The sequence below is a fragment of the Mixophyes fleayi genome, chromosome 5 (assembly GCF_038048845.1).
Source record: "Mixophyes fleayi isolate aMixFle1 chromosome 5, aMixFle1.hap1, whole genome shotgun sequence".
Lineage (NCBI taxonomy): Eukaryota > Metazoa > Chordata > Amphibia > Anura > Limnodynastidae > Mixophyes > Mixophyes fleayi.
The window spans coordinates 278,725,831-278,751,771 of NC_134406.1; the positions used below are offsets into that span (position 1 = coordinate 278,725,831).

General features: G+C 44.4%; 1 protein-coding gene across 5 annotated transcripts in view; it reads right to left on the reverse strand.

The window, feature by feature from the left end:
• Positions 1-255: 255 nt before the first annotated feature.
• LOC142159399 (uncharacterized) overlaps positions 256-25,941 on the reverse strand; it is a 35,720-nt gene continuing 10,034 nt past the window's right edge. For 2 of the 5 annotated variants that reach the window (XM_075214265.1, XM_075214266.1), the window contains exons 9-18: positions 24,659-24,811; positions 24,041-24,094; positions 23,533-23,742; positions 10,323-10,388; positions 9,723-9,749; positions 5,846-5,929; positions 5,490-5,768; positions 4,766-4,825; positions 2,615-2,680; positions 256-1,468 (exon numbers count right to left, since the gene is read on the reverse strand). In XM_075214265.1, coding sequence (XP_075070366.1) covers positions 1,134-1,468; positions 2,615-2,680; positions 4,766-4,825; positions 5,490-5,768; positions 5,846-5,929; positions 9,723-9,749; positions 10,323-10,388; positions 23,533-23,742; positions 24,041-24,094; positions 24,659-24,811 — 1,334 coding nt within the window. In that variant the 3' untranslated portion in view covers positions 256-1,133. The remainder of the gene's footprint in view (positions 1,469-2,614; positions 2,681-4,765; positions 4,826-5,489; positions 5,769-5,845; positions 5,930-9,722; positions 9,750-10,322; positions 10,389-23,532; positions 23,743-24,040; positions 24,095-24,658; positions 24,812-25,941) is intronic. The other 3 variants (XM_075214267.1, XM_075214268.1, XM_075214269.1) reach the window with 3 other exon arrangements.

Below are 25,941 nucleotides of genomic sequence, written 5' to 3' on the forward strand. Positions count from 1 at the left end.
CCTCACTAACACATCACTCATCTCCTGATATACTCTGTGCTGCTGGGGACCCTGCTCCTTCCACTATATAACTCTCAGTCTGTGGCTTCCTGCTGCCTCTATTCCCCTCCTCACATCATGTCACTGCCCCTGTCACATGCAGCCCTGTCCTCACTAACACATCACTCATCTCCTGATATACTCTGTGCTGCTGGGGACCCTGCTCCTTCCACTATATAACTCTCAGTCTATGGCTTCCTGCTGCCTCTATCCCCCTCCTTACATCATGTCACTGCCCCTGTCACATGCAGCCCTGTCCTCACTAACACATCACTCATCTCCTGATATACTCTGTGCTGCTGGGGACCTTGCTCCTTCCACTATATAACTCTGTCTGTGGCTTCCTGCTGCCCCCATTCCCCTCCTCACATCATGTCACGGCCCCTGGCACATGCAGCTCTGTCCTCACTAACACATCACTTGTCTCCTGATATACTCTGTGCTGCTGGGGACCCTGCTCCTTCCACTATATAACTCTCAGTCTGTGGCTTCCTGCTGCCTCCATTCCCCTCCTCACATCATGTCACTGCCCCTGTCACATGCAGCTCTGTCCTCACTAACACATCACTCGTCTCCTGATATACTCTGTGCTGCTGGGGAACCCTGCTCCTTCCACTATATAACTCTGTCTGTGGCTTCCTGCTGCCCCCATTCCCCTCCTCACATCATGTCACTGCCCCTGTCACATGCAGCCCTGTCCTCACTAACACATCACTCGTCTCCTGATATACTCTGTGCTGCTGGGGAACCCTGCTCCTTCCACTATATAACTATCAGTCTGTAGATTGGCCTCACTAACAATCACACAACTGCCTCCCACCAGATCAGCAAACATTTCCTGAAATAATTTGTGCTGCTCTGAATATTCCGATGATATGATTAGCTACAAGTTGTTCTGTTCACACCCAATTTAACATGGAAGACATCTGGGCGAGCAGCTGATAAAGACTGAATACATATTATGTGCTCACAGCCAAACACACCTGAAAAATCAACGCTGAACTGTCCAAGGTCCTCATGGACTATTTTACATATGAATCAGGTCTAACCAGTGGTGGATCTAGCAGAGGTTTATCCCGTCTCAGCTGATTATTCTATGTCTCTGAAGGCTTGAGATCGGCACAACGATTCTTGTCCACACTGAGACCAGCCCTCTGGAGAAGCAGCTCCTGTCGTTGGTCCACTCGCCGCAGTAATCTCTCAATACGCAAGATGTGTAGCGCCAGACGACGCTTCCTTTTCAGACGGGCCATAGAGAAGGAGTTTCTAAATTTTGCAAGTCCAAGGCGAGGACGGGAAATTCTGGGTTTCGTCTCCTCTAATATCTCCAGGTCCAGCTTCATCTGCTCCGTTTTCTGGGCCTCCTCTGTGTCCTTGGTCTCTTCCAGTTCAGGCAATGGGTTAGGAAGTCTGTGTCTCCATCTCTTCCCTGTATAGTCGGGGGAAGGTTACATGAGATGGATAAAAGCCATAAAACATCAGCTCACTCGACACTGATGACGTCCTCATCACACAGATGCAGATACATATTCCAGATAAATCTTACATAACATAATCACATTAATAAATCTGGGTTCTCTTTAACATGGGTTAATTCTGCCCCCACTCAGCTGAGCTCCAGACGTTCTTCACAATGAAGTTTTCATGTTTTTAAGTTTTTCAGACCTAAAACTTTCAATTTTAAACTCTCAAATCCTATAACACTATATCCTAGATTACTAAATACAAGAAAACACATCTTAAACTTCTAGATCCTAAAACACTAGATAGTAAAATAAGATAAGAAATTCTTATTAGAAAACAAAATTCTAGATCCGTAGATTACTAGATCCTGGACTACTAGATCCAACATCCTAGAACCCTAGAATTAAGACTGATGGATTACAAAATCTTAGAACACTAGAGTCAAGAAACTAGTCCTAAACTACTAGATTCCTACATCCAGGACTGCTAAATACTGGACTACTAGATCCTAGAAAACTAGATTGAAGAAAGCTAGATCCCAGAAGACTAGATCCAAGATTACGATTACTGAGATGGTGTTATTCTTCTTTATAAGCCCTGAAAACATGCAGGAGGAAGCTGTACACAAAGATCCCGTTCCAGGAACGTTCTTCCGCTTGTAACAGCAGTAAAACGTTATTTGTAGAAAGATGTAAAACTTTATTACATGTGCTTTTATTACTAGATCTTAAATTACTAAATCCTACACTCCAGTTATATTTACTAAACTGCGGGTTATAGCAACCAATCAGATTCTAGCCGTCATTTTGTAGAATGTACTAAATAAATTATAACTAAAATCTGATTGGTTGCTATAGGCAACATTTCCCCTTTTTCAAAGATGCAGTCTATATAAATATACCCCTAGATCTAAAACGAATGGATCCTAAATACTAAAAGTTAGACTACTAATCTTCCCGTAAACAATAAACCCACTCAGAAATAAGAGTATCATGTTGTCACTTATTGCTCTCCATTAAAGTAAGTTTTCCTTCCTCACCTCACCCTAAGGATGCACATCACAGAGCAGTGCCCCCTACTGGCCATTATTCAGAACAGCAGACATACACACCTCGGGGAAGTCTTCGGAGACTTGATGGTGACCACAATCTGCCAGTGGACCGAAGAGGTGTTTGAGCTGAAACCAGAATAATATGACATTAATCCTGATTGTTCTATTGTAACGTGGGGACACAGTGACTACACCTGAGAGTAAAGTCTGTGGGAGGTGGGGAAATGATCCTGGAACAATACATCTCTGTGCGGTGAATAAATACAGTCACCACACTTCCAAAATTACTACAGAAAAAAAACATATCCAACCTCCACCCCATGTACCAAAAACAGACTCCATCTGTTATAGTCAGACAACCCCCATTTCACCAACAAGGACCCACACAGAAAATGCTGTTGAAAACAGAGGGGCTAGGGGCAGGAAGCAGAGCGGCTGGGGCAGAGAGCAGTGCTGCAGAGAGGCAGGGAGCGGAGCACCACAGGGGCAGACAACAGAGGGGCTAGGGGCAGGAAGCAGAGCGGCTGGGGCAGAGAGCAGTGCTGCATAGAGCGGAGCACCACAGGGGCAGACAACAGAGGGGCTAGGGGCTGGAAGCAGAGCGACTGGGGCAGAGACCAGTGCTGCAGAGAGGCAGGGAGCGGAGCACCACAGGGGCAGACAACAGAGGGGCTAGGGGCAGGAAGCAGAGCGGCTGGGGCAGAGAGCAGTGCTGCAGAGAGGCAAGGAGCGGAGCACCACAGGGGCAGACAACAGAGGGGCTAGGGGCAGGAAGCAGAGCGGCTGGGGCAGAGAGCAGTGTTGCAGAGAGGCAGGGAGCGGAGCACCACAGAGGCAGACAACAGAGGGGCTAGGGGCAGGAAGCAGAGCGGCTGGGGGAAGAGAGCAGTGCTGCATAGTGCGGAGCACCACAGGGGCAGACAACAGAGGGGCTAGGGGCTGGAAGCAGAGCGGCTGGGGCAGAGAGCAGTGCTGCAGGGAGCGGAGCACCACAGGGGCAGACAACAAAGGGGCTAGGGGCAGGAAGCAGAGCGGCTGGGGCAGAGAGCAGTGCGGCAGAGAGCGGAGCACCACAGGGGCAGACAACAGACGGGCTAGGGGCAGGAAGCAGAGCGGCTGGGGCAGAGAGCAGTGCTGCAGAGAGGCAGGGAGCGGAGCACCACAGGGGCAGACAACAGAGGGGCTAGGGGCAGGAAGCAGAGCGGCTGGGGCAGAGAGCAGTGCTGCAGAGAGGCAGGGAGCGGAGCACCACAGGGGCAGACAACAGAGGGGCTAGGGGCAGGAAGCAGAGCGGCTGGGGCAGAAAGCAGTGATGCAGAGAGGCAGGGAGTGGAGCACCACGGGGCAGACAACAGAGGGGCTAGGGGCAGAAAGCAGAGCGGCTGGGGCAGAGAGCAGTGATGCAGAGAGGCAAGGAGCGGAGCACCACAGGGGCAGACAACAGAGGGGCTAGGGGCAGGAAGCAGAGCGGCTGGGGCAGAAAGCAGTGATGCAGAGAGGCAAGGAGCGGAGCACCACAGGGGCAGACAACAGAGGGGCTAGGGGCAGGAAGCAGAGCGGCTGGGGCAGGAAGCAGTGCTGCAGAGAGGCAGGGAGCGGAGCACCATCATTCTCTGTACAACAGCGCTGCACAGAGAACTCATTCACATCAGTCCCTGCCCCATTGGAGCTTGCAATCTAAATTCCCAAACATACACAGACACACAGGCTGAGAGAGACTAAGGGCATTTTAATAGCAGCCAATTACCTACCAATATGTTTTTGGAGTGTAGGAGGAAACCCACGCAAACACAGGGAGAACATACAAACTCCACACAGATAAGGCCATGTCCGGGAATCAAACTCATAACCACAGTACTAACCACTGAGTCACCATTCTGCACCACAGGGGCAGACAACAGAGTGACTAGGGGCAGAGAAAGAAGCAGCAGAGAGGCTAGGGGCAGAGAAAGAAGCAGCAGATTGGCTAGGGGCAGAGAAAGCAGCAGAGAGGCTAGAGGCAGAGAAAGGAGAAGAGGGGCAGTGGGCACAGAGTTATCAGCAGAGAGGAGCGCAGTGGGCAGGGAGTGGAGCATCGGGGGCACAGAGTGGAGAAGCAGAGTGTAATAGCAGAGGGGAGCGCAGAGATGACATCTTGGTAGCAACTGACAGTGCCCAGTGGGGGGAAGGGTGGAATGTTCACATATTATTCATCATGATTAATGCCGTTACCTGCCCCCATGGTCGCTTCCACCACTTTAGTGGGGTCTTTAGAGGTCTCCATCTGAGCAGCTGCAAAGTAGCATAAATATAGGAACTTACTGGCAGACAAGAAAAAAATGCCCAATTTTTCTATTTTTTCCCAGTGTTAGTTTGTGTCCTCTGACCCATCCTTCTCCTCCTCTGTACAACGCTCCCTCCAGTATTACTGTGTGTCCTTTTACTCTAATCCTTCTCCTCCTCTGTACAACGCTCCCTCCAGCTCTTTAGCTCTTATGCTATTATCTACCCCCTCTCTGTTCCCTGCTCACATGTACACATACTAAGGTCTTCAGTCTTTCCTGGTTGGTTGAGTGATACAAACCATCAGCCCTTTTTTGAACAACCTCACATTTACTTAATTTCCCCCTTGCCAATGTCAGACTCACTGGTCTGTAATTCTAGCTTTCCTTCTACTCTTCTGAGGGATAAACTTGTTCATTTTGGGGCCTCTAAGACAACTTGGTCATTGTTCATTGTATTTATAGGACAATAAATTAATTTCCAGAACTGCATTTAGAACACAATTCACTAATATCAGCCTAGAACCTGTTCAGCACCCTGTACAGATAACACAGATCTGGGCTTCTCTTTTCGTCTATGACCCCATCCTCATATTACATACAGCGAGAGGTGGGAGCCCCACATGTCACCACACATTGCACACACTACCCTCTGGCTTCCTTCAGTCCGATACCTCTCCTCAGCCTGCTCCGTATCTCTTCCAGCCGGTCTGGGTCACGGTTGTTAAAGTCGGTCCAGCGGTGCCGGAGTTGACGAGGGGTGCGCAGACAGCCAGACAGAGGTTCCAGGTGCCGAGCGATATCTAACAGGATGGCTTTGCGCTGTCTGATGGGTATTGCCCCGGCTTTAATGAGGTTATCGGGCAGAAAGTGATCCATGAGTGCCACAAAACACTCTAGCTCTGCAGGAGAGAAGTTAGGAGATCTCTTGGCGGATCTTCTTCCTGTGTGATCTGACGAAAAAGAGATTTAAGTGGTTCTGTCAGACTGGAGGAGATTGGAGGAGAACCATCATCTGTGCTCTCATCACCTGTCTGCCGCTCCAGTTCCCGGGTCCCTGATATGAACCAATCATCCTCCTCCTGCTCAGTCTCATGCTTCACATCACTGCAACCTGTGCACCACGCAAGAGAGAGCGCAATATTGATACACACACACTGCGTCAGCAGATGTGATTATTACATATGTTCTGTCATGGACTTGGAGAATAGAGAGATTTACACAATGAATCATTTTTAATGCAAAATGATCTTTTTAAAGGACCAGTAAATACAGTTCACACTGTCAGCCGTTAAATGCATCGCGTCGGAGAATAGGGAATCTGTCCTCCCCCGGGGGGCTTCTCATGACACCCAGGTGACTGTAACTCTGTGAGCTAGTGGGGTAAGGGACATAAACTGACTGGTATTTATTTACTGTTTGTACATAGTACTCTAATGATTGTTTTAATTACAATAAATGTGCTGTTGCAGTTTTCGGCATTTGCCTGAGTGACTATAGCATCCCTAGAAGGTTAGGGGCAGGCTTCCCTGGCCGAAGGGTTAGGGTTAGGGTTAGGGTTAGGATTAGGGTTAGGGTTAGGGGTAGGCTTCCCTGGCATACTAAGACACCCCTGTGTGCATGTGTGTGTGATCTGTGTACGTGTCGTGTGTGCATTTGTCTGTGTGCGTCTGTCCTCTGTATGTGACCTGTGTACGTGTCGTGTGTGTGTGTTTGGCTGTGTGTGTCCTGTGTGTGCTTGGCTGTGTTTGTGCGTGTCTGTCCTGTGTATGTGCCATGTGTGTATGTGTCATTTGTGTATGTTTGGCTGTGTGTGTATGTGCGTGTTTCCTGTGTGTGTGTTTGGCTGTGTGTCTGTGCATGTCTGTCCTGTGCACGTGGCCTGTGTGTGTGTGCTTGGCTGTGTTTGTGCGTGTCTGTCCTGTGCACGTGGCCTGTGTGTGTGTGCTTGGCTGTGTTTGTGCGTGTCTGTCCTGTGTACGTGGCCTGTGTTTGTGTGTGTGTGTGTGCTTGGCTGTGTTTGTGCGTGTCTGTCCTGTGCACGTGGCCTGTGTGTGTGTGTGTGCTTGGCTGTGTCTGTGCGTGTCTGTCCTGTGTATGTGGCCTGTGTGTGTGTGCTTGGCTGTGTCTGTGCGTGTCTGTCCTGTGCACATGGCCTGTGTGTGTGTGTGTGCTTGGCTGTGTTTGTGCGTGTCTGTTCTGTGTACGTGGCCTGTGTGTGTGTGCTTGGCTGTGTTTGTGCGTGTCTGTCCTGTGCACGTGGCCTGTGTGTGTGTGTGCTTGGCTGTGTCTGTGCGTGTCTGTCCTGTGCACGTGGCCTGTGTGTGTGTGTGCTTGGCTGTGTCTGTGCGTGTCTGTCCTGTGCACGTGGCCTGTGTGTGTGTGTGTGCTTGGCTGTGTTTGTGCGTGTCTGTCCTGTGCACGTGGCCTGTGTGTGTGTGTGTGCTTGGCTGTGTTTGTGCGTGTCTGTCCTGTGCACGTGGCCTGTGTGTGTGTGTGTGCTTGGCTGTGTCTGTGCGTGTCTGTCCTGTGCACGTGGCCTGTGTGTGTGTGTGTGTGTGTGTGCTTGGCTGTGTCTGTGCGTGTCTGTCCTGTGTACGTGGCCTGTGTGTGTGTGTGTGTGTGTGTGCTTGGCTGTGTCTGTGCGTGTCTGTCCTGTGTACGTGGCCTGTGTGTGTGTGTGTGTGTGTGTGCTTGGCTGTGTCTGTGCGTGTCTGTCCTGTGTACGTGGCCTGTGTGTGTGTGTGTGTGTGTGTGCTTGGCTGTGTCTGTGCGTGTCTGTCCTGTGCACGTGGCCTGTGTGTGTGTGCTTGGCTGTGTTTGTGCGTGTCTGTCCTGTGCACGTGGCCTGTGTGTGTGTGTGTGTACTTGCATTACTACATATGTGGGGACATTGACCAGTTTACACACCGACAAACACCTGGGACAGAGAGGAGATCCAAGCTGTGGAGAAGCACACGATCAAAGTTATCCAAACATGCTGGTGCCTGGTGAGTGTCGCGTGCCTCATGGCTGAACCATCGGCACTGAAAGATCGGAACTGGTCGAGGGTGAAATTCTACATGAACGTATTGGTGTATGGGGCGTGTGGGTGTCCTCGGACGGCCGAAATACATGAAACTTCCCCACCATGCAGCCTGTGTCAGTACACTGAGCAGAGTCAGAGTCATTCTGGTGACAAACAGCTTCTACCCTTATGACTGTCTCGCTGACAGGGCGTTAGGAAAGGGGTGAAACTATGTGTCCGTGTCTGTGTCCTATGTGTCCATGTCTGTGTGTGTGTCCTATGTGTCCATGTCTGTGTCCTATGTGTCCATGTCTGTGTCCTATGTGTCTGTGTCCTATGTGTCCGTGTCTGTGTGTGTGTCCTATGTGTCCATGTCTGTGTCCTATATGTCCGTGTCTGTGTCCTATGTGTCCGTGTCTGTGTCCTATGTGTCCGTGTCTGTGTCCTATGTGTCCGTGTCCTATATGTCCATGTCTGTGTCCTATGTGTCCATGTCTGTGTGTGTGTCCTATATGTCCATGTCTGTGTGTGTGTCCTATATGTCCATGTCTGTGTGTGTGTCCTATGTGTCCATGTCTGTGTGTGTGTCCTATGTGTCCATGTCTGTGTGTGTGTCCTATGTGTCCGAATATAGTCCCACTACACAAAAGTGGAAGCAAGGAAGAGACAACTACAGACAGTGAGTCTTACATCAGTAGTAGAAAATTGATGGAAACACTCTAAAAGAAAGAGTTGCAGAATATCTCAAATCCAGTAACTTACAGGATCCCAAACATCATGGATTTACTGAGGGGAGATCATGTCAAACTAATCTTACTGACTTTTTGACTGGGTGACTAAAGTAACAGATCAAGGAGGGGCTGTGTGTCTGTGTTCTATGTGTCCGTGTCCTATTTATGTCCGTGTCCTGTGTGTGTCTGTGTCCTATGTGTGTGCCCTACGTGTCAGTGTCCATGTGTTCTATGTGTCCGTGTCCTATTTATGTCCGTGTCCTAGTGTGTGTGTGTGTCCTATGTGTCCGTGTCCTGTGTGTACCCTACGTGTCAGTGTCCATGTGTGTCCGTGTGCTATGTGTGTCTGTGTCCTAGTGTGTGTTTGTGTGTGTCCCTTATGTGTCCGAATGTGTCCGTGTCCTATGTGTCCATGTGTGTATTTGTACTGTCCTAATTGTGATGAAACTATAGAAAGTTAAATTGCAAATTGCCATTTTCATATTTTAGATGACATATTGATACCTGTGCTATTAGACGTTGGATCCCCCTCCTAATGTGTGTAAAAACCTATATAACATGTTTTTGTTTTTTGATCTGTGTTCGAAAAGAAAAATCCCTGTAAAAAGCGTCCCAGCAACCATCACGAAATATAACGGCCAATAATCAGACACCCCACGTCCGAGCCGAACTGTGGAAACCAGCCCAGGGTGTCTAACAGTCGCCAGGGGAGGGAATTAGGGCTACACCGCGTATTTTTATTCATTATTATATAAGTATGACTTCTGCGTACTGTACGTAGACATTTATACAGATCTCACCATTAGCTGTACGGAGCATATTATGGCAGAGAGCCGTTACATACCTGTATACGCTGTATGTACATAGGTGTACATGTGTGTGTGTGCAGGAGAATAATAATACCATATCTTACAGTACCGGTGCGTTATCCCTTATATAACAAGTCACCAATAATCATTATAGGGGTAACATGCTCTATGCTGTGGGGTTTATGAATAAATAGTCACCTCAGGGAACCGGTGAGACCCTGATACACCATTTACTACATACACATTATGTAATAAACAGGTTATACGTATAAATATTGTTGTATAGTTACTGTACACAGGGTGATGCTCTGGGGTCCCACAGATTTATACCCACACCCCCATATATCACATCATACTCACCAGCCTCATCTTCATCACTTGGGGGACCTGGGAATGAATCATACCAGATAAAGGTCTGAGAAGGCCTCACATGACATCATAGTACACGGAACTAGCGACTACACACGGAGCAAGGAGTCGCCCAGATACTCTGATTGTTTTACCATCCCCCCTGTATCATATATTCTAATTTAATATATCCTAACTATCACAAGGCTCCCACTGACACCCCGAATTACGTCCCCACTCACACCCCGAGTTATGTCCCCCACTCACACCCGAGTTATGTCCCTCACTCACAACCCGAGATGTGTCCCCACCCACACCCCGAGTTATGTCCCCCACTCACACCCCGAGTTATGTCCCCCACTCACACCCGAGTTATGTCCCCCACTCACACCCCGAGTTATGTCCCCCACTCACACCCCGAGTTATGTCCCCCACTCACACCCCGAGTTATGTCCCCCACTCACACCCCGAGTTATGTCCCCCACTCACACCCGAGTTATGTCCCCCACTCACACCCCGAGTTGTGTCCCTCACTCACAACTCGAGATGTGTCCCCACTCACACCCCGAGTTGTGTCCCTCACTCACAACCCGAGTTACGTCCACCACTCACCGGAGTACAGTCCACATGGATCACAAGTCTCTTCTTTCCCCTCCCAGATCTCGGGCTGCAGCTTCTCTGGATTCATAGAAGGAAACAGAATTCTGACCGTTACTGAGGACACAGAGATACCTCTATCTACAGGTACAATTCCTGATCGTTATAGGGTTATAATGGAACAGACAGATTTATATTCTACAGAGAACTAATAATCACAGGTTCCTATAATTCTGCTCAAAACTCATGTTATCAACAAAGCGCACTTCCAGGTAACCCCTAAACGTATCTGTCTGGTTCTCCCGAGCCGAGGTGCCTGAAGAACGGATACACTGCGTGTGAGGCTGGAATAGAAACCTCATTAATAAGACACAGACCGACCACACGTATAACACGTAGAGCCACCGGAATCTCTGCTAGATCCCATACAGATATATAGTAGTACAGCCTCCGACAGATCTCGTACAGATATATAGTAGTACAGTCTCCGATAGATCCCATACAGATATATAGTAATACAGCCTCCGACAGATCTCGTACAGATATATAGTAGTACAGTCTCCGATAGATCCCATACAGATATATAGTAATACAGCATCTGCTGATAGATCCCATACAGATATATAGTAATACAGCCTCCGATAGATCCCATACAGATATATAGTAATACAGCATCTGCTGATAGATCCCATACAGATATATAGTAATACAGCCTCCGATAGATCCCATACAGATATATAGTAGTACAGCCTCTGCTGATAGATCCCATACAGATATATAGTAATACAGCATCTGCTGATAGATCCCATACAGATATATAGTAATACAGCCTCCGATAGATCCCATACAGATATATAGTAATACAGCATCTGCTGATAGATCCCATACAGATATATAGTAATACAGCCTCCGATAGATCCCATACAGATATATAGTAGTACAGCCTCTGCTGATAGATCCCATACAGATATATAGTAATACAGCATCTGCTGATAGATCCCATACAGATATATAGTAGTACAGTCTCCGATAGATCCCATACAGATATATAGTAGTACAGTCTCCGATAGATCCCATACAGATATATAGTAGTACAGCATCTGCTGATAGATCCCATACAGATATATAGTAGTACAGCCTCTGATAGATCCCATACAGATATATAGTAGTACAGTCTCCGATAGATCCCATACAGATATATAGTAGTACATCCTCTGATAGATCCCATACAGATATATAGTAGTACAGTCTCCGATAGATCCCATACAGATATAAAGTAGTACAGTCTCCGATAGATCCCATACAGATATATAGTAGTACAGCCTCTGCTGATAGATCCCATACAGATATATAGTAATACAGCATCTGCTGATAGATCCCATACAGATATATAGTAGTACAGCCTCTGATAGATCCCATACAGATATATAGTAGTACAGTCTCCGATAGATCCCATACAGATATATAGTAGTACAGTCTCCGATAGATCCCATACAGATATATAGTAGTACAGCATCTGCTGATAGATCCCATACAGATATATAGTAGTACAGCCTCTGATAGATCCCATACAGATATATAGTAGTACAGTCTCCGATAGATCCCATACAGATATATAGTAGTACATCCTCTGATAGATCCCATACAGATATATAGTAATACAGCATCTGCTGATAGATCCCATACAGATATATAGTAGTACAGTCTCCGATAGATCCCATACAGATATATAGTAGTACAGTCTCCGATAGATCCCATACAGATATATAGTAGTACAGCATCTGCTGATAGATCCCATACAGATATATAGTAATACAGCCTCCGACAGATCTCGTACAGATATATAGTAGTACAGTCTCCGATAGATCCCATACAGATATATAGTAATACAGCATCTGCTGATAGATCCCATACAGATATATAGTAATACAGCCTCCGATAGATCCCATACAGATATATAGTAATACAGCATCTGCTGATAGATCCCATACAGATATATAGTAATACAGCCTCCGATAGATCCCATACAGATATATAGTAGTACAGCCTCTGCTGATAGATCCCATACAGATATATAGTAATACAGCATCTGCTGATAGATCCCATACAGATATATAGTAATACAGCCTCCGATAGATCCCATACAGATATATAGTAATACAGCATCTGCTGATAGATCCCATACAGATATATAGTAATACAGCCTCCGATAGATCCCATACAGATATATAGTAGTACAGCCTCTGCTGATAGATCCCATACAGATATATAGTAATACAGCATCTGCTGATAGATCCCATACAGATATATAGTAGTACAGTCTCCGATAGATCCCATACAGATATATAGTAGTACAGTCTCCGATAGATCCCATACAGATATATAGTAGTACAGCATCTGCTGATAGATCCCATACAGATATATAGTAGTACAGCCTCTGATAGATCCCATACAGATATATAGTAGTACAGTCTCCGATAGATCCCATACAGATATATAGTAGTACATCCTCTGATAGATCCCATACAGATATATAGTAGTACAGTCTCCGATAGATCCCATACAGATATAAAGTAGTACAGTCTCCGATAGATCCCATACAGATATATAGTAGTACAGCCTCTGCTGATAGATCCCATACAGATATATAGTAGTACAGCATCTGCTGATAGATCCCATACAGATATATAGTAGTACAGCCTCTGATAGATCCCATACAGATATATAGTAGTACAGTCTCCGATAGATCCCATACAGATATATAGTAGTACATCCTCTGATAGATCCCATACAGATATATAGTAATACAGCATCTGCTGATAGATCCCATACAGATATATAGTAGTACAGTCTCCGATAGATCCCATACAGATATATAGTAGTACAGTCTCCGATAGATCCCATACAGATATATAGTAGTACAGCATCTGCTGATAGATCCCATACAGATATATAGTAGTACAGCCTCTGATAGATCCCATACAGATATATAGTAGTACAGTCTCCGATAGATCCCATACAGATATATAGTAGTACAGTCTCCGATAGATCCCATACAGATATATAGTAGTACAGCATCTGCTGATAGATCCCATACAGATATATAGTAGTACAGCCTCTAATAGATCCCATACAGATATATAGTAGTACAGTCTCCGATAGATCCCATACAGATATATAGTAGTACATCCTCTGATAGATCCCATACAGATATATAGTAATACAGCATCTGCTGATAGATCCCATACAGATATATAGTAGTACAGTCTCCGATAGATCCCATACAGATATATAGTAGTACAGTCTCCGATAGATCCCATACAGATATATAGTAGTACAGCATCTGCTGATAGATCCCATACAGATATATAGTAGTACATCCTCTGATAGATCCCATACAGATATATAGTAGTACAGTCTCCGATAGATCCCATACAGATATAAAGTAGTACAGTCTCCGATAGATCCCATACAGATATATAGTAGTACAGCCTCTGCTGATAGATCCCATACAGATATATAGTAATACAGCATCTGCTGATAGATCCCATACAGATATATAGTAGTACAGCCTCTGATAGATCCCATACAGATATATAGTAGTACAGTCTCCGATAGATCCCATACAGATATATAGTAGTACAGTCTCCGATAGATCCCATACAGATATATAGTAGTACAGCATCTGCTGATAGATCCCATACAGATATATAGTAGTACAGCCTCTGATAGATCCCATACAGATATATAGTAGTACAGTCTCCGATAGATCCCATACAGATATATAGTAGTACATCCTCTGATAGATCCCATACAGATATATAGTAATACAGTCTCCGATAGATCCCATACAGATATATAGTAGTACAGCCTCTGCTGATAGATCCCATACAGATATATAGTAATACAGCATCTGCTGATAGATCCCATACAGATATATAGTAGTACAGTCTCCGATAGATCCCATACAGATATATAGTAGTACAGTCTCCGATAGATCCCATACAGATATATAGTAGTACAGCATCTGCTGATAGATCCCATACAGATATATAGTAGTACAGCCTCTGATAGATCCCATACAGATATATAGTAGTACAGTCTCCGATAGATCCCATACAGATATATAGTAGTACATCCTCTGATAGATCCCATACAGATATATAGTAATACAGCCTCTGATAGATCCCATACAGATATATAGTAGTACAGTCTCCGATAGATCCCATACAGATATATAGTAGTACAGTCTCCGATAGATCCCATACAGATATTTGGTAGTACAGCCTCCGATAGATCCCATACAGATATATAGTAGTACAGCCTCTAATAGATCCCATATAGATATATAGTAGTACAGCCTCCGATAGATCCCGACCACAGATATATATTAGTAGTACAGCCTCTGACAGATCCCATACAGATATATAGTAATACAGCATCTGCTGTTAGATCCCATACAGATATATAGTAGTACAGCCTCCGATAGATCCCATACAGATATATAGTAGTACAGCCTCCGATAGATCCCATACAGATATATAGTAGTACATCCTCTGATAGATCCCATACAGATATATAGTAGTACAGTCTCCGATAGATCCCATACAGATATATAGTAGTACAGCCTCTGATAGATCCCATACAGATATATAGTAGTACAGTCTCCGATAGATCCCATACAGATATATAGTAGTACATCCTCTGATAGATCCCATACAGATATATAGTAGTACAGTCTCCGATAGATCCCATACAGATATTTGGTAATACAGCCTCCGATAGATCCCATACAGATATATAGTAGTACAGCCTCTAATAGATCCCATATAGATATATAGTAGTACAGCCTCCGATAGATCCCGACCACAGATATATATTAGTAGTACAGCCTCTGACAGATCCCATACAGATATATAGTAATACAGCATCTGCTGTTAGATCCCATACAGATATATAGTAGTACAGCCTCCGATAGATCCCATACAGATATATAGTAGTACAGCCTCCGATAGATCCCATACAGATATATAGTAGTACAGCCTCAGCTGATAGATCCCATACAGATATATAGTAGTACAGCCTCCGATAGATCCCATACAGATATATAGTAGTACAGCCTCCGATAGATCCCATACCGATATATAGTAGTACAGCCTCTGCTGAGAGATCCCATACAGATATATAGTAGTACAGCCTCCTATAGATCCCATTCAGGTTTATAGTAGTACAGCCTCCGATAGATCCCATACAGATATATAGTAGTACAGCCTCCGATAGATCCCATACAGATAGAGAGTAGTACAGCCTCCGATAGATACCATACAGATATATAGTAGTACAGCCTCCGATAGATCCCATATAGATATATAGCAGTACAGTCTCCGATAGATCCCATACAGGTAAATAGTAGTACAGTCTCCGATAGATCCCATACAGATATATAGTAGTACAGTCTCCGATAGATCCCATACAGATATATAGTAGTACAGTCTCCGATAGATCCCATACAGATATATAGTAATACAGCCTCTGATAGATCCCATACAGATATATAGTAGTACAGTCTCTGATAGATCCCATACAGATATATAGTAGTACAGTCTCCGATAGATCCCATACAGATATATAGTAGTACATCCTCTGATAGATCACATACAGATATATAGTAATACAGCCTCTGATAGATCCCATACAGATATATAGTAGTACAGTCTCCGATAGATCCCATACAGATATATAGTAGTACATCCTCTGATAGATCCCATACAGATATATAGTAGTACAGTCTCCGATAGATCCCATACAGATATTTGGTAGTACAGCCTCCGATAGATCCCATACAGATATATAGTAGTACAGCCTCTAATAGATCCCATATAGATATATAGTAGTACAGCCTCCGATAGATCCCGACCACAGATATATATTAGTAGAACAGCCTCTGACAGATCCCATACAGATATATAGTAATACAGCATCTGCTGTTAGATCCCATACAGATATATAGTAGTACAGCCTCCGATAGATCCCATACAGATATATAGTAGTACAGCCTCCGATAGATCCCATACAGATATATAGTAGTACATCCTCTGATAGATCCCATACAGATATATAGTAGTACAGTCTCCGATAGATCCCATACAGATATATAGTAGTACAGCCTCTGATAGATCCCATACAGATATATAGTAATACAGCCTCCGATAGATCCCATACAGATATATAGTAGTACATCCTCTGATAGATCCCATACAGATATATAGTAATACAGCCTCCGATAGATCCCATACAGATATATAGTAGTACAGCCTCTGATAGATCCCATACAGATATATAGTAGTACAGTCTCCGATAGATCCCATACAGATATATAGTAGTACATCCTCTGATAGATCCCATACAGATATATAGTAGTACAGTCTCCGATAGATCCCATACAGATATTTGGTAATACAGCCTCCGATAGATCCCATACAGATATATAGTAGTACAGCCTCTAATAGATCCCATATAGATATATAGTAGTACAGCCTCCGATAGATCCCGACCACAGATATATATTAGTAGTACAGCCTCTGACAGATCCCATACAGATATATAGTAATACAGCATCTGCTGTTAGATCCCATACAGATATATAGTAGTACAGCCTCCGATAGATCCCATACAGATATATAGTAGTACAGCCTCCGATAGATCCCATACAGATATATAGTAGTACAGCCTCCGATAGATCCCATACAGATATATAGTAGTACAGTCTCCGATAGATCCCATACAGATATTTGGTAATACAGCCTCCGATAGATCCCATACAGATATATAGTAGTACAGCCTCTAATAGATCCCATATAGATATATAGTAGTACAGCCTCCGATAGATCCCGACCACAGATATATATTAGTAGTACAGCCTCTGACAGATCCCATACAGATATATAGTAATACAGCATCTGCTGTTAGATCCCATACAGATATATAGTAGTACAGCCTCCGATAGATCCCATACAGATATATAGTAGTACAGCCTCCGATAGATCCCATACAGATATATAGTAGTACAGCCTCCGATAGATCCCATACAGATATATAGTAGTACAGCCTCTGCTGATAGATCCCATACAGATATATAGTAGTACAGCCTCCGATAGATCCCATACAGATATATAGTAGTACAGCCTCCGATAGATCCCATACAGATATATAGTAGTACATCCTCTGATAGATCCCATACAGATATATAGTAATACAGCCTCCGATAGATCCCATACAGATATATAGTAGTACAGCCTCTGATAGATCCCATACAGATATATAGTAGTACAGTCTCCGATAGATCCCATACAGATATATAGTAGTACATCCTCTGATAGATCCCATACAGATATATAGTAGTACAGTCTCCGATAGATCCCATACAGATATTTGGTAATACAGCCTCCGATAGATCCCATACAGATATATAGTAGTACAGCCTCTAATAGATCCCATATAGATATATAGTAGTACAGCCTCCGATAGATCCCGACCACAGATATATATTAGTAGTACAGCCTCTGACAGATCCCATACAGATATATAGTAATACAGCATCTGCTGTTAGATCCCATACAGATATATAGTAGTACAGCCTCCGATAGATCCCATACAGATATATAGTAGTACAGCCTCCGATAGATCCCATACAGATATATAGTAGTACAGCCTCCGATAGATCCCATACAGATATATAGTAGTACAGCCTCTGCTGATAGATCCCATACAGATATATAGTAGTACAGCCTCCGATAGATCCCATACAGATAGATAGTAGTACAGCCTCCGATAGATCCCATACAGATATATAGTAGTACAGCCTCCGATAGATCCCATACAGATAGATAGTAGTACAGCCTCCGATAGATCCCATACAGATATATAGTAGTACAGCCTCCGATAGATCCCATATAGATATATAGCAGTACAGTCTCCGATAGATCCCATACAGGTAAATAGTAGTACAGTCTCCGATAGATCCCATACAGATATATAGTAGTACAGTCTCCGATAGATCCCATACAGATATATAGTAGTACAGTCTCTGATAGATCCCATACAGATATATAGTAATACAGCCTCTGATAGATCCCATACAGATATATAGTAGTACAGTCTCTGATTGATCCCATACAGATATATAGTAATACAGCCTCCGATAGATCCCATACAGATATATAGTAGTACAGTCTCCGATAGATCCCATACAGATATATAGTAGTACAGCCTCCGATAGATCCCATATAGATATATAGTAGTACAGCCTCCGATAGATCCCGACCACAGATATATAGTAGTACAGCCTCTGACAGATCCCGACCACAGATATATAGTAGTACAGCCTCTGACAGATCCCATACAGATATATAGCAATACAGCATCTGCTGATAGATCCCATACAGATATATAGTAGTACAGCCTCCGATAGACCCCATACACATATATAGTAGTACAGCCTCCGATAGATCCCATACAGATATATATAGTAATACAGCCTCCGATAGATCCCATACAGATATATAGTAGTACAGTCTCCGATAGATCCCATACAGATATATAGTAGTACAGTCTCCGATAGATCCCATACAGGTTTATAGTTGTTCAGCCTCCGATAGATCCCATACAGATATATAGTAGTACAGCCTCCGATAGATCCCATACAGATATATAGTAGTACAGCCTCCGATAGATCCCATACAGGTTTATAGTAGTTCAGCCTCCGATAGATCCCATACAGATATATAGTAGTACAGCCTCCAATAGATCCCATACAGATATATAGTAGTACAGCCTCCGACAGATCTCGTACAGATATATAGTAGTACAGCCTCCGATAGATCCCATACAGTATATAATAGTACAGCCTTTGACAGATCCCATACAGATATATAGTAATACAGCCTCCAATAGATCCCATACAGATATATATAGTAATACAGCCTCCGATAGATCCCATACAGATATATAGTAGTACAGTCTCCGATAGATCCCATACAGATATATAGTAGTACAGCCTCCGATAGATCCCATACAGGTTTATAGTTGTTCAGCCTCCGATAGATCCAATACAGATATATAGTAGTACAGCCTCCGATAGATCCCATACAGGTTTATAGTAGTTCAGCCTCCGATAGATCCCATACAGATATATAGTAGTACAGCCTCCAATAGATCCCATACAGATATATAGTAGTACAGCCTCCGACAGATCTCGTACAGATATATAGTAGTACAGCCTCCGATAGATCCCATACAGTATATAATAGTACAGCCTTTGACAGATCCCATACAGATATATAGTAATACAGCCTCCAATAGATCCCATACAGATATATAGTAGTACATCCTCTGATAGATCCCATACAGATATATAGTAGTACAGCCTCTGCTGATAGATCCCATACAGATATATAGTAGTACAGCCTCTGATAGATCACATACAGATATATAGTAGTACAGCCTCCGACAGATCTCGTACAGATATATACAAGTACAGCCTTCGATAGATCCCATACAGTATATAGTAGTACAGCCTTCAACAGATCCCATACAGATATATAGTAATACAGCCTCCGATAGATCCCATACAGATATATAGTAGTACAGCCTCTGCTGATAGATCCCATACAGATATATAGTAGTACAGCCTCCGATAGATCCCATACAGATATATAGTAATACAGTCTCCGATAGATCCCATACAGATATATAGTAGTACAGCCTCTGCTGATAGATCCCATACAGATATATAGTAATACAGCCTCCGATAGATCCCATACAGATATATAATAGTACAGGCTCTGCTGATAGATCCCATACAGATATACAGTAATACAGCCTCCGAAAGATCCTATACAGATTTATAGTAGTACAGACTCCGATAGATCCCATACAGATATATAGTAGTACAGGATGGATCTATTACACTGATCCCTATATATGATGTTAAGGTTGCACTATTTTAAGTATATTATGCATTGATATTATCTCTAACCGGTAGACTCCAATGGCACTTCACGATAAGCAAACAGGTGGTGTGGTAGGTAGCATTCCCAGGACCCTCTCCGAAGTTACAAATGCCAGTAGCATGTGCTTTAGAGTGACATTGCACTGCTCACATAGTCTGGGGATGGCAGGGGGGCAGCATGAACTAGTTCACTCATGAACGGTGTCCCTTTATCATTTAGGATCTTACTAGGGAACTCTACTAAATACTCCTTACTTTTTCCGCAGTGATGGCAGAGCCACACCTTCTGGATACCGGGTAGTGTAGTCCACCACGGTGAGGTTCTACCTCTTCCCTGATCTACTGTCCACAGCCATTCACTGGAAAGGTTCCGCAACTATTGGCAAGGCCCTGAGGGGAGTATAAGCACTGGGGCGCCCAAGCCGCTGACACACAGTAGGCCCGGACGTCATTCGACATTCCAGGACAGAAAAAGGTCTGTGTCAGATTATTCAGTATTCGGTCTCTTCCCTGGTGTCCAGCCATAGGGTTTTTTGGGCAACTGACATCAGTTGTGCGCGAAAGCTCCGTGGTACCACCAGTTGAACTTGTTCCCGTACTGGTCTATCCCCATCTACCTTCATAGCTACACAATACAGCAACAATTTACGCCAAGTCACACTCCCCACCTCCATCCCAGAAAATGTTGGCGCCTCATGCCTTCCAGCGAGGAATCAAGAGAGATGAGCTGCCCTGAACTCTTTCCTGCGACCCTCACTATCGTCTAAGTTGAGACACTCTGCAGGGGGTCTATGTTGGGGTTACTAGGGTCAGTGAAAGTGGGGTCAGTCAAAAGTAGGTCACTGTGGTTAGCTATACTCACTGCCGGAACTGGCATACTGCTAAGGGCAGGACCATCATTGGAAACCCCCAATAGATCAGATTGGCTGGAGATAACACCCTCTGCATTGTTAGGGAACATAGTCTTTTAAGAGCCAAAATGATGGCTGGTTCCTGAAGAAAGAGCAGCTAGAGTCTTTCAATCTATGCTTACTGATGCTGTGGTTGCTATGATGGCTGCTGTCTAGCAGCTGTGGTCTGTTCCGATGGGCTGGGTTGTGCAGGTGTAGATCCAGGAGACTGTAGTTTTGCAGCTTGACTTTAGGTAATGGAGTTGAGAAATGCACCCCCAACATCGTTGCCCAAGATCACATCAGAGGTCATCCATAACGGCAACATCTCGCAACTCCTGGCCATCTCCCCAGGCACTTCTTTCTCCAGTCCATCTGCCACTGTAACTCAGTGGGAGATGGACTGGAGACCCTGCAATAATGCAGCAGGATCAATAAGATGGGGACTCACAACAGTGATTGAGGCCCTTTAGTCTCTAAGTACGTCTCCCTTCAGGGGTTCCACTTGGACTGAATGCAGGTTCCTACACATGTTTTTTGACCAGACAAGTGACTCTTTCCTCCAAATCACCTTCAAACACGTGACACTCCATTGGGCTGGCAGGGTTGTAAACAGTGGGCACAAAATGTTTGACCCATTCCAGTCTGGGTACAGCGTGTAGTCTGCAGGTCCATTCAAATACCTGCAGATGCTCATCAATATTTCCAACACTGTTCTCAAATTTAGGGCAAGGTAGAGTTGATAATCCAGATCCACTAGGGGAGTTCTCCCCTTTCGCTGTGCGGCTGGCGCCCTTACCTCTTAGCACCATGTCTTGATGACCTGTAGCCGCTCAGCTTCCGTTGCTTTGTGCCTACGGCCGCCAGCTGGATCTTTAGCCCAGCTGCCCTGTGCACATCATAGGAGAGAGGAACTGGTTCTGTTGAGAAAAGGGCACTGCTCTCTGGGGGTCTGGTTCACCTTGGTTTTCAACTGGACCGCCACCTTGGCCACTGTTGCCATCAGTTTCCTCCGCCGGGGTACCATGCTGTAGGTGCCTTTCTCTCAGTACCTCTCTCATCTCCTCCCATACCCTTGGCATTGCACAGAGTCTCAAGGTCCGTCTTGGACACGTTTGCATATGCAGACATTTTGTGCGTTCTCCTGGCTGCAGTTATTCCTTTCAATAATTCAGCTCTTCTGACTGGTGCATGAAAAGACACCTGGGGCTATCCAAACGCTTGCCAACAGAAATCTGTGACAGGATGGTCCTCCTATGCCACCCTGTCGTGTTGCTGAGATTCGGCTGGGCTTGCCTTGCCACCATTCCCTTTCCTTATCCTAACTGCGCAACTCTAAACGCAGTAGGAGGGACTCTGCTGCCACCACTAGGCTCCTTCATCGGTGCCTAGAACAGCTTTCTTCTGGGTAACTCTTGCTGCTAGTGTACACCCTCGTTGGGCACCTGAGCTGGTATCCCTGGCTTCTTCCTTCAGATCAGGGTTGCAACCTCAGAACATCCAGATAATGGATTAGATTGGTCTAATCTGTAGGTCACAGGAATTACAGCAGGTAAGTAGGCATCAAAACAGGATCTTTAAGCAGTAATATTTATTAGCTCAGAAGTCCTTAGAAGGACATTTACACACTGGTTTGAGGTACTAGTGATCTCCAAAAGTTACAGATAGAATAATAAATAGCATGGTTAAACAGAGCTCCTTATATACGGATTCTGTTACACATGTCGAAGGGGGCGACCCAGCCTTCTGATCCCAGCAGGCACCACAAAGTCTGAGATATCACTTTCAATGTTTACAATTAGGATGTATTCTCTAAACTTGGATTTCAATACAATTTAAAATTACCAAAATTTACATCAATCTGTGATTTTCCTAATTTACTTGCATCCTGTGTCTTAGAGAGATAAGAAACCTAACAACAAGTCTAACGACCCTCTCTTGGGCATTCAGGCTAAAGGATGTGTTGGTCACTCACAAATAAAAAGGCCTAATTAGCATGGGGTACTTCCTTTAGAAAAGTTACAAAAAACAAATGTCTTCCAACATGGCACCATACATTTCCAATACAAAAATACAACACAATATCAAAATTCAAGTACATTGATATATGATATAGATATACAGTGATGTAGATTGGGGCACTGTACCGCTATTTTAAATAAATTTCTATGTGATTCAGCCACAACTATTTTATGACACCACTGGAACAGGAAATATGGAGAAGTGGGAGCAACGCGGGGGTGGGGAGATGACATGAAAAGTGTCTGTCCTCTAACTGGTCCATCCTATAGGACTCGCACAGGAGACCGTTAGCAGCAGAACAAACCTGATTTTGGCGGTGGAGGCGGCACAACGTAACGGCCCTGTGTGTCAATGTGGCTGGAGAAAGTTGCCGGCGGAGGAGGAGAGTGCAGTACAGAATAACAACCAGCGGATGATTCCCACACTGCGTCCTGCGACTCTCGAGACTCCTCCCCTTCCTCTGAGGACGACGATGAGAGGGGACGCGTAAATCTCCGTCTCCACCGCCTTCCTGCTGTGACAATGATGCAGTTATCACACTGGCACAAAACTATGACACGGACACCACCACAACACTCACACACAACTATGACACTGACACACCGATAATATGCAGTATGGTCACATACAACTGATCATGACACAAGTTTGTCCTCCCAGAATCCTCCACTCACAGACTATACCAGACCTGAAGATCTGAAGGATTTCTGCACATACCTCACCCTGAGATCTTACAAGTAACCAACATATGTTTCTCTCCGTGTCAGTATGTTCAACATGTATCAGATCATACTAATATCATGGATTCTTACCTCGGTGGTCAAGTTCCATATGTAGCTCGGGATCAGATTTTACTGCGGGACGACCTGTTCAGAGAAAGTTACAGCAGAACATAAATTCGCCAATAAGGACTTTTTGGAGTTTATTTATTTTGAACATTTACCAAAAAAGTTCACAAAGTGAAGTTATCCTTTATATAGGGTGTATAGATAAACGTCATACTAATGTCAGGTGGTCCCATGTAAGGACCTGCGCCATGTGAGGAGCAACGCCATGCAAGGACCGAAGCCATGTGAGGAGCGGCGCCATGTAAAGGAGCGCCGCCATGTGAGGACCAGCGCCATGTGGGAAGTGGTGCCATGTAAGGACTAGCCCTTGTAAGGACCGGCACCATGTAAGGAGCTGCGGCATGTAAGGACCGGCACCAAGTAAGGACTGGCCCTGCTCCCAATGACATGCCCGCTCTTAGACTTGTCACTCAAAGAGCCGCATGTAAGGACTAGCCCTTGTAAGGACTGGCCCCGCTGGTCAGTCACAGAGGGGATATTACAGGAACGTGGACGTCTGGTCTCCTGATTCACAGAGTGCCGAGGTTGCAGATAAGTCTGTTGCAGATATTTACAGCAGATATTACTATTATTATAAATTACCTTCTTCCTTTAATGGAGCATAAAACGTGGTGGAGGTCTCTCTCCCTGATGAGCCCTCAGCCAGCGCTGGGGGTCTCTGGGGAACCCCCCGCTCCTCTCTCCATTCTCTAGCACCAGAGAAGCCAAAGGAACGATGCTGCCGCCATTTGATCCCTGAAGAGACATAATGTCAGCTCTGAGACCCCGTAACATCAACAAGAACAATATATACAATAAAACCTACAGCTGGCCCATTACAGGATGACACTTCCAATGCCAATGAGTCTGAAACCCATCATAATCCCAATCGATGTTATTTCCCAAATGGAAGAACAAATATACAATGACATGAGGAATTATGTGTCCAGAGGTAAATGAATTCTCAGGCCAGATTCTATCCTAATCCCATTTTGCAATGAACAGGTTTGCGCATCTGGGACAAACTTTGTCCCCATGGCAGTTCCACCTATCTTTAGTACTGTCCTTCAAACCAAAAGAAATTATAGAAAAACTCTGTCCATTGGATCAGAAATTTTATTTGAATTTTCGGGAGGTAAGATGACGTCTTAAGTATGTTTTTAATAACTCTGCAGTCTATTTCATGGCCAATACATGTGTAAAGTGCTTTGAAGTCACATGTAACTAGTGTATTCATCCTTCCATTCTATTGTATTAATCAATTCTGTTTAGTATCCTTTAGGTTGACATAAATGGCTGTTAATATAGATCAATATATGCAGATAAGTTGGATGATAATGGTTTAATAACACTATAGGTCGGCCTGGTGGGTATTGTAGAACCCTGAAATTCAAAACTTATGTGAGCTAGAAATTGATACTCCTCCTTCTTTATTATATTTATATTATTTAGTTTTAGGCAAATCCGTTTTATTCCTTGTGAATAAATGTAAGTCCTTTGTTAAGCAATTGGATTTTGGGTGTTGTAAGTTACATTTTACTTAAATTATTAATCCCTTGTCATATTATACCTCTGTGTTTAGTCCTGGACTTTGCCTTTTCGCCTCGTCTAATTCCTCGCTTGATTATGAAACCTGATTTTCCTTTTTAATACTCCCTGCTGTTAAGGTGTCAGGTTAACCTGCGGGTCTAGGGTTACATGTTGTTGGAAAGATCTAAAAACTGCATGTGAGATTGTATTGGTATGGAGAGAGGACAGCACTGACAAACAATGCAGAGCGACAGGCGTGTTCACCCTCAATGCGTTTCGGATGGAATCCTTCTACAAGCAGTGAGGAACACTGTGATATTAATGTGGTCCATGTGGCTTCATACTGCAGAAGTATC